We start from the raw sequence: 9138 nt of genomic DNA, 5'->3' as shown, positions 1-9138 counted from the left end.
TACCAACCTGATAAAATACCCTATACTCTCTATACACCATTCACTCCCTTTCTCAGAGCAAGCGGTAGTATGATGACAGCTGTTCAGCACAACAGAAACACGTTTCTTTTACAGGGACAGCCATAGTCAAGGCACGGAGATCTACAGGGATTTTCCTTGAGTAGTTATACAAAATAATATTACATTTTGTGGTCTGTACAGTATAATAAACCAGCAATAAAACAACAAAAAGAACCTATGAAAGGAGGCCGTTGCCTGAGCAGCGTGAGTCTGGGGACCATCGTGGACGGGACACATGTGGCCAGAGCAGTGGGGGGGTTTCTGCTGATGTGTGGACGGTCAGAGGGGCTCTGACACAGAGGCTGAGGCCAGCTGCCCCTGGAGACAGGACTGAAGGGGGTTCCGTTCCCACTGTGGCTCGGGGGCTCCTCTGAGTCGTGGGCCCATGGGGTCAGAAGGGTGACACCCGGTCGCGCTTGGGCCAGTGCGTCTCCCCATCTGCCAAGTTCTCCACGAGTCGGGGCCCCCCCACCCCCACACAGACCGGGGCGGGGAGGTGGGGGCAGAGGTGGCCGGGGGCCCAGCGGTCACGAGAGCCCGCACAATGGACGGGGACTCGCTGCTCTGTGCCGGGCGGCCCTGGGACGCGGGGCGGGGTTGGGGGGCTCACAGGAGCTCGTACTGCTTCAGGTGCATCCGCTGGATGATGTCCCTGCAGTCGTTGAAGACGCGGCGGATGTTCTCCGTGTCCACGGCACACGTGAAGTGCGGGTAGCAGTAGTGCTTGCCGTCGCCTGTGGCCGTGCTGATGCGCTGCGGAGACGCAGCCCGTCAGCTCCGGAGGACCGAGGGCGGGGGGCGGGGGTGTCTGTGTCAGGGCTGAGCCCCCCAGATCTCACTTTTTATGTGAGTTTGAAATCATCTCAAAATACAGTTTTTTCAAAAAGGAACGTCTGAACCTGAGCAGGTCCATTTCCACGTGACCCTTGAGCTGAGGAGAGGCCACACCCCGCATCCCACTGAAAGGCAACACGCAAGCGGGGTCGGCCATCTCAGTGCCGCCCCGGGGCCTGTACCCTGCCCGTTCCTGCTGGGAAGCTGTGTGACCTGAGGTCAGAAGTCTGACCTCTCTGAGCCTCCGTGTGCTCAGCTATGAGATGAGGGAACGACACCTTCCCATCCCTCATTGTTTGGGGGAGATTAAATGAGCTCGTGAAAGACTTAAGTGCAAAGAGCAGGGTCACCCTAAGGTGCAGGACAGCAAAGGGCAAGGAAAATGCTCACCAAGAACAGATCCCGGATGAAGAACTTAGCTCTTGTGACTTTGGGATCTTCTCCCGCATCTGGTGTTGCTGTAGAAAATCAAAGGGAATTTTATTTAAGTGACATGACACACAGATACAGCTGGATGGAGGCTGTGCACACAGAGCACAGAAGCACACGGGCCACGCAGCCAAAGACTGAAACGTGACCTTCGTCTCTCTCCTCCTCCCAGGTCATTTTGACTTCAACAGTGGTTTGTGTTTGGTGCCGGGTGAACAGCTTCTACTCAAGTCAGATGAAGCGTCTCACTGACTGGTGAGCCGGCCCCCAATCGCCTGCACCTGGTGAACCATCCTGCAGGGAGGGCTGCCAGCTCATCCTGAGACTTTTCCCAGGAAAAATGCTGACCACACAGGGTACGGGGAGCGAGGGGCTGGTTCCCAGGAAAGGTCAGAGCAGGCCCGGCTGCTGCGGGGTGGGTGGCATGGGGGCTGGGGAGCTCCCAGACGGCGGCTGCTACCCGGGCCCAGGAAGCACCCTGCCAGGCTGGCTGAGGTTGGTGCAAAGACCGCGATAGGTTTCTTAGCTTCTAACTGAAGTTTCTGGGAAAGCCCCCTTCATCCTGCTTTATCCAGTTTGGGATTAAACCTTGAGGAGTGGGGTTATTTTGCCATAAGCAAATCCCTCCTTGGAGACTCTGGTGGCCCAGGAAACTCAAAACCCAAGAGCAGCCACTGGAAATGGGTCCTGACTCCTCCAGGTTTGCCAGACGGGACCTTCCCGGCTTCAGCACTGAAATTCCCACGTCCCAGGAGCCTCACAGCCTCCCGGGACAGCTGGTCACCCGATGAAGTCACCATGCTGTGGCCAAAGTCATCGCTGGGGACAGAGGCCTCCACACGGTGGTCGGCGGCGGGCAGCTCGGGACAGAGGTCACTGCTGCCCTGTCCCTGCGGGCCCGGCCAGAGTGGCTCAGACAGCGACTTCCCTGTCAGTCACTGTGCGGGGTCAGCAGGCAGGTCCGGGCGGACCGACTGACACGGGGCCCCGGGAGGCAGAGCTTCCCTGCAAACCCCGCATTCACGTCAAGCTGCCCTTCCTCCTCCTGCTCAGTGTGGACCAAGTTGAACTCTGAAAATTTTACAAATGGGACCCTAAGGACATTTTAATACTCCAGAAGCTAAGGGTGGGGCAGGAGTCAAGAAGATTGATCTAAATTAACTGTTTCCTAGATTCATCAGAACCGTAGGAATTACAGTTACAGGGCTATTGAAAGAACAATTCTTTCCCTTAATCGCAAGATACTTGTTTTGGAATCTTACCGTCTTCAGGAACAGTATAATTTGCATACTCTGGGAAATAGTCTTCAATTTTTGATTTCCCTGCCAAGACTTTTTCTGCCAGCATATCCTGTTTGTTCAAGAACAAGATGATGGAAATGGTCCGTAACCACCTGGAAAGGAGCAGGAAACACACAGGTGTGGGTCCACTGCCTGAGCAGGCACCTCTGTCGCAGGCGTTATCCATGGAGAGGACAACGTGCTGCCCTCCGGACGAGGTGCCGGGCTTGGGATTATTTGATGCCCCGGAACCTCAGCCCCCAATCCATCTGCACACAGGACTCCCTCATGAGGATAAACTCTCAGGAGGAGGATTCAGCTCCACAGGGCTGTACTGGCACCAAAGCCAAGGTTCACGTCAGGAATAAATATGCTCGGATTTGTGTGGTGTAATTTACTAGTAAAGGGTCAGAAAAGCGGGAGAAGTTAAAGCTGTCACAACAACAGAAACAGAATAGATGGTCACGCAGGGCATCTGCGGCTCTTGGGCGAGGAGCTGGGTGTTGAGGGTCTGGGTGGGGACCTGTCACTTTGCTGACAAGTCGAGGGAGGGGCTCAGGGGTCATCGAGTCATGAGCGGATGTTTTAAATGGGCGCTTTCTGCATTTTAAAAACCAAACAAAACCAAATTTGAACCGTATATAACAGGCTTCCAAAATAGAGATCTGGATTTTCCTGACAAAGTCCCATCAGCTTCACACCCCCATCTTAAGTAAGTCTCTACAGTAAATGGACTGAAAGAGGCTTCTTATGGTTTTAGAAGATTTATCACAAGGAAGGACTGCATCGGAGAACAAAGATGAAAGCAAGCTGAGAGGCATTTTTAAACCCAGCAGGAGACCGAGTTTACTGTCTTGTCACCTGTTGTTCCAGATGCTCTCGAAAAGGTCCAGGGACTCCCGCAGGCGGTTGGTATTGTTATCTTCCCGGATCACCATGTTGTAGCTGCTGCAGGCGGCCACGTAGATGATGGCGGTGACGTCTGGGTGGGAGGAGTGGGGGAGGCACCTTGGTTATTTACAGCAGTTACGGCCACCCATGTCCGGGGAGGGCTCCCTTGTGATCGCAGGATTGACCCGGGGCCCCCAAACTAGCAGAGACAGTGTGACCCCAGGATGCTTAACTTCTGTATTCATGGGACTCATGGTTAAGGCACTTGATAGGTGAGTGGATTGAAAGCTACTGAAACACAGCAGCAGGAGGGAGTGTGGGTTTGTCCCCATTTTCTTGAGAGAGGGAGAAATCACCGTTGAAGCACTGGATCCATTTTCTTCTCTCGTCCCTCTGGCCTCCGACGTCAAACATGCTGGGGGAGAACACGGGTTGGGGGGTGCCGTTAGTCGGGGGCAGGAGGACATCCGTCCTTTGCTCTCCCCCTCCACCTGGCCCGTGGCTCTGCTCCCCAGGTGACCTCGCAGACGGGCCCAGCGGGGCCTCCCCAGTCTGGCCCAGGTGAGTGTCCACACCCCGGTATTTCTCTGAGCCCGGCCCTTAGCCCTGTGATCAGTGGCCTCTTGGCTCTCTTTCCCCCTGGGCAGCCCGTTGCCTGCGTCCTCCTCCTCTGCACCTGCCTGAGGCCACCGGGCTCGAGTGCCTCCCTTCCCTGCACTGACACCTGCGCTTGCGGGCGCGCACGCGGGTTTGCAGCACTGCAGGCCCGGGATGGCCCGATGTCCAGGCCGCTTCCCCGACCCCCGGCCTGGGGGCCCTGTGGGAGGGTCCTGCCCACATGCTTACTGGAAGTTGACTTTGTCCACTTGGAATCGTGTCTCGAAAATCCCTGACGTCAGAACTCTGCACCTGAGGAGGTCCTGGGGGCAGAGAAGCAAACAAGTGACCCCTGTCCTCAGGAGGAGAGCCCGGGGCAGCCATAGGCTGCGAGTGTCCCAAACAGCAATTCCCTCCATCGGAAAAGAAACAGGACTTAAAAACTGAGACAAATGCTCTCGGTCTCACTCCCCAGAGAAAGTCACAGTTAATGTACTGGTTTGGTCTTGGAGACTTGATGGCTCTGCTTTTTTTTCCTTTAGGAGCTTCCTGTAATCACTCCTGAGTGTTCCCTACTGACACCGTGTCCCCAACAGCCCGCCAGTGTCTGGGGAGAGGCGCCTGTCCCACCAGCTGCCGCTCCGGGTCAGACTCACTCTCTCTCCTCTCACAGTTCTAGTCTCGAAGGTAAAAGATGATGTGTTCCCAAGGGGATGAGAAAGCTGTACAGTTTCACAAGGCTGACACCTCTTTTGGCCTGTCAGGTGTCAGGGTTTCTTTCCTGGTTACCAGATCCATTAGGATGTAAATCGGCCACCGCAGTGACTCTGGAAGTGGAGGGCGGTGGCCCCTCTGAGCCCAATGAGAAGTGTGAGGACAGACTCGAGGGGCAGGCTCAAGGCCAGGGTAACTGAGCTCCCAGGGTCGGCCTCGTAGAGGGATGGACTCCAGGGGACAACCAGGAGCTCAGACCTCGGGGGGGGGGGGGGGGCGCAGGGAGCCTCCCAGAGGGGCACGGCTGGGCCCCGAGGGTACAGAGACCCTCCAGTGTCCCCCCGTTCGGGCGGTGGTCGCGGCCCAACCCCACCTACCTGGTCCGTGGGCGTGTAGTCCACCAGGCTGACGCTGTCAATTCTCTCCAGGAAGCTGAAAAGAAAGCCAGACGTGCTTGGGGCTGCTCTGGGGCCGCCTCTGGGCTGAGGGGCAGGTGTGCGGGGCCCGCACGAGCCCAGGGGGACGGGGCAGCCACGGGCCAGCAGGTTCCCGCGTTCTTCCTGGACACGTGTCTCCCCGGCAGGTCAGTGTCCTGAGGGTCCTGATCCGTCGTGGTGGGGGAGCAGGGGTCCAGGCCTCTGCCCTCCCTTGACAGGTTTTACATGTCTTTGTCTTTCTGTTTATCGTCTGTCTCTCCCTCCAAATGTGGGACCCACAGGGCAGATCTGGCTTGTTGGCCGGGTTTCCCCAGCGCCTGTGGGGCAGCCCAGCCCCTGCGTATTTGTGGGATGAAGTGAGCAGGGGGCTGTGAGGCCCAGCCTGCAACCGACGCAGGAAGACACAGCGCTGGTTAACCAGTGAGCAAAGGACCACTTCCCGAGGGGTGGGGACAGCAGAGCGTGTGAGGAGCGGGCGGGGCTCTGAGTGCCCCGGGCTCTCCTGGTGGGGGGGTCCCTGTGGCTGAGGTGGGGCTCCGGCCCTGGGGAGAGTGGATGTGACCTGGATCAGGGGGACTCGGCCGGAGTCCCTGCCTGGACAGCTCGGGGTCCACTGTTCCGTATCTGGAGTAAAGTCATGATGGGCCTTCCTCCCAGCCTGTGTGCCGTGAGCTTCTGCACAGTGAGGGGGGAGCACCTCCCCACCTCCGCACAGCCCCCCTCCCCAGCCAGCACTGCAGGCCCTTGAGCTGCTCACAGGAGGAGGGGGGAGTGCAGAAGACCCTGGAGAAGCCACAGGAGGGGACCCCTGAGAGCTGAGTGTGGTTTGAAAACCACAGTGCCGTGTGGCCCAGTCCTTGCCGGCCTTGCATTTGGTGGAGTGGAGGGCACCTCAAAGTCCACCCCGACTGTCTAGCAGGAAAGGAAAGGGGCAAGAAGACTTGAGTCTGTGATGAAGTGGGAGGGGTGTCTGCCGAGGTGGGGAGGGGCTCTGGACTATAGCCCAGAAACCTGGGGGCTCCGGTGGGGAGATGAGCCGCCCCCCTTCCCCGTGTATGGATGTAATAATTTGAAGCAGAAGTGGTCTGTCCTCTCGGCAGGGACATCTAATATGAGAAGGTGATACAGACACTGATCATCTCCCATCGAAAGGGCTGGAAGGAACTGAAAATCAAACCAAATATGAAGCCTTCAGCTCTGGTTAGAGGGTAGGAGGTGCCCGATTTCAAACAGGATGCAGACAGGGTGGAGGGGGTGGGTGAATCTATTCAGATGGTAATAACGGGTATAAGTAGAAACAATGAAGTGTGGTTAACAAAAAAGACATCAGAAGTTGTTGAAAGATCAGAGACCGCCTTCCCAAGGACGCGTTGGGAGTACCTTCCTGACCACTTCCTGACCGCGACAAAGGAAAGATATACCATCTGTCCCCACCCCTGAGCCCGGGGTGGGTGTCCAGGGTTCCTTCCAGCTCTGGTACTTAACCACCTGAGACCTGACCGGCATCAGTGAACATTTCCCAGAGCATCTTCTGAATTGTTACTGATGGTGAACAGTCCTCTGAGTTCATGGATTTCAAGTTTGTGCAATGGAAGTAAAATGTGAAAATTCCCCGGATGTGAATGTTTCCCCGGACATTTGAGAGCCTCTCTAAGGAGTAAAGACTAGCAGTTGATTTCTGCCAGACTTTTGACTTAATCTTTGGTTCAATTGGTGTATTTCCCGCATGTTGTAGTAGGACTTCTTCAAAACGGGGCTCTTAAGATAATATATAGAGAGAGGAGTTTTAAAAGGATTTTCCAAATCATGCACAGAATTTTGCATGACTAAAATTTAAAAGGTTGTCTCCCTAAATATGCCACTGCCTGTTATGCCGAAAAATTAACAAGATCTAAGAATTCCACTTGTAGACCATTCACTTCCACTAGATAAAGAGTCACAGGACAATAACAAAATACAATTATAGAAAGTCGCCCCCCGGACTTCCCCGGTGGTCCAGTGGTTAAGACTCCATGCTCCCAATGCAGGGGCCTGGGTTCGATCCCTGGTTGGGGAACTAGAGCCCACATGCCGCAACTAAGACCCGGTGCAGCCAAATAAATAAGTAAATAAATATTAAAAAGAAATGTCACCCCCCCGCCCCCACCCTTATGGTCACTTTAAGAAAAGCAGTTAAAAAGCAATTTACTTTGATTTCTCTTCACTGTTTCCTGCTACAGCTGAGGATATTTGTGTTTACAGAAGTGATTTTATTTTGGCCACTGGGATCCCCCTCTGCTCGACATTGGCACGAAACAGCAATTCACTGTTCATTTCTCCTCTGTCTGCCACCCCAGTAACTCAAAACTGCAGGGTTCTTGTGGGCTGGGGGCAGGGGTTGAGGGGGATGGTGAAAAGATGAAGCTATCCTGTTAAATGCCTTTGAACAACTGGATCTCAGGAAAAGCACCAACGACCTTTAATTAAAATGTACTTAAAATGATTTCTTCTATGAAAAATGCAGCAAGTCAGAGCTGTGTCAAGCCAAGTGTCAACTACAAATTGGCATTTTCCATTGGCATTTGCCATCTACCTCTACAAGGATTAACTCTTGTGCTGCTGCAGCTGCTGACTTTCCACACCCCCTGAAAGGAGTTCAGGTAGAGAGCTAAAATAAGGCACTCTGTGCTCTGGGAAAAACTGGCAGAACAGGTCTTCAGAGAGTTAGATGTTTTCAGAAGCCAATTTTATGAGCCCAATTCTTGTATCTGTTCATATCTAGAAAAGCACTAAAATCCTTCATGGTGACAACTGCTCCTCGTGACTAGCAGAAACCTTCTGCAAAATAGTATGTGCTCAGTTGCATGTATTCCCCCTTCACCAAAATCACATATATACTGACCTCCCCCTCTGCCTCTTTGGAGCAGTTTCTCAGAGCTATCTGGGATGCTGTCTCCCGGGCTGTAGTCCTCATTTTGCCCCAAATAAAACAACTCGCAACTCTCATGTTGTGCATTTTTTTAAATCGACACAAGTAAAACCCTTTTCTCAGTGTCTTACCGAAATTCACTTCATGACGCTTATTTACTTGATGTAAAAAATACTGGAGGAAAATGTTAGCAGTAGTGACAGAGCACCAGCCTGATCTAACGTGCAGCAGGGCTAAGATCCAGGCCACGTCAGAGGTGGTCCTCAGACCAGAGCCCGGGCATCGGGATTGCGGCTGAGCCAGAGCCTGGGTGGATGAGTGACCCACGTGCCCTTGGATGTCTGAGAAGCATCATGCCTTTTCCTCCCCTGCCCTGGCCTGTCCTCTCCCGTCACCTGGATGGCATACCCAATGACTCACATCCTGTTCTCGCCCTCAGAGTGAAGTCCACGCTGAATCTGGCCTCCGAGCCCTTCGCAATGCGTCCCATCTCTTCTTTGTTCTTCTTGGTGTCAAACCGTCCACTCCAGTCAAATCTCCACATAGGTTTTGGCTTTTCAGACCTTTGTGTAATCCCCACTTTTTTTTCTTTGAAGCCTCAGATTGAACCCAACCTCTTCTAAGAAGCCAATTCTATGGAACAGAATTGAGAGCCCAGAAACAAACCCACACACATATGGACAACTGATTTATGACAAAGGAGCAAAGAACATATAGTGGAGAAAGGATGGTCTCTTCCATAACTGGTGTTGGGAAAGCTGGACAGCTACATGGAAAATAATCACACTGGACCACTACCTCACACCCTACATAAAAATCAAACTCAAAATGGATTAAAGACTTGAATGCAAGACCTGAAACCATAGAATTCCTAGAAGAAAACATAGGCAGTATGCTCCTTGACATTGGTCCTAGCGGTATCTTTCTAGATATGTCTCCTCAGGCAAGGGAAACAAAAGCAAAAATAAACAAATGGGACTGCATCAAG

At 53.6% G+C, this 9138-nt stretch overlaps 1 protein-coding gene across 2 annotated transcripts in view; it reads right to left on the bottom strand.

The window, feature by feature from the left end:
• Window positions 1-2: 2 nt before the first annotated feature.
• GNAL (G protein subunit alpha L) overlaps window positions 3-9138 on the bottom strand; it is a 90340-nt gene continuing 81204 nt past the window's right edge. For both annotated transcript variants that reach the window (XM_057527188.1, XM_007196198.3), the window contains exons 6-12: window positions 5183-5237; window positions 4341-4414; window positions 3851-3909; window positions 3465-3585; window positions 2586-2716; window positions 1285-1352; window positions 3-813 (exon numbers count right to left, since the gene is read on the bottom strand). In XM_057527188.1, coding sequence (XP_057383171.1) covers window positions 667-813; window positions 1285-1352; window positions 2586-2716; window positions 3465-3585; window positions 3851-3909; window positions 4341-4414; window positions 5183-5237 — 655 coding nt within the window. In that variant the 3' untranslated portion in view covers window positions 3-666. The remainder of the gene's footprint in view (window positions 814-1284; window positions 1353-2585; window positions 2717-3464; window positions 3586-3850; window positions 3910-4340; window positions 4415-5182; window positions 5238-9138) is intronic.

This window comes from Balaenoptera acutorostrata, chromosome 13 (genome assembly GCF_949987535.1).
Source record: "Balaenoptera acutorostrata chromosome 13, mBalAcu1.1, whole genome shotgun sequence".
Classification (NCBI taxonomy): Eukaryota; Metazoa; Chordata; class Mammalia; order Artiodactyla; family Balaenopteridae; genus Balaenoptera; species Balaenoptera acutorostrata.
The sequence above is the reverse complement of the archived record's forward strand: the minus strand, read 5'-3'. Positions and strand labels throughout refer to the sequence as shown.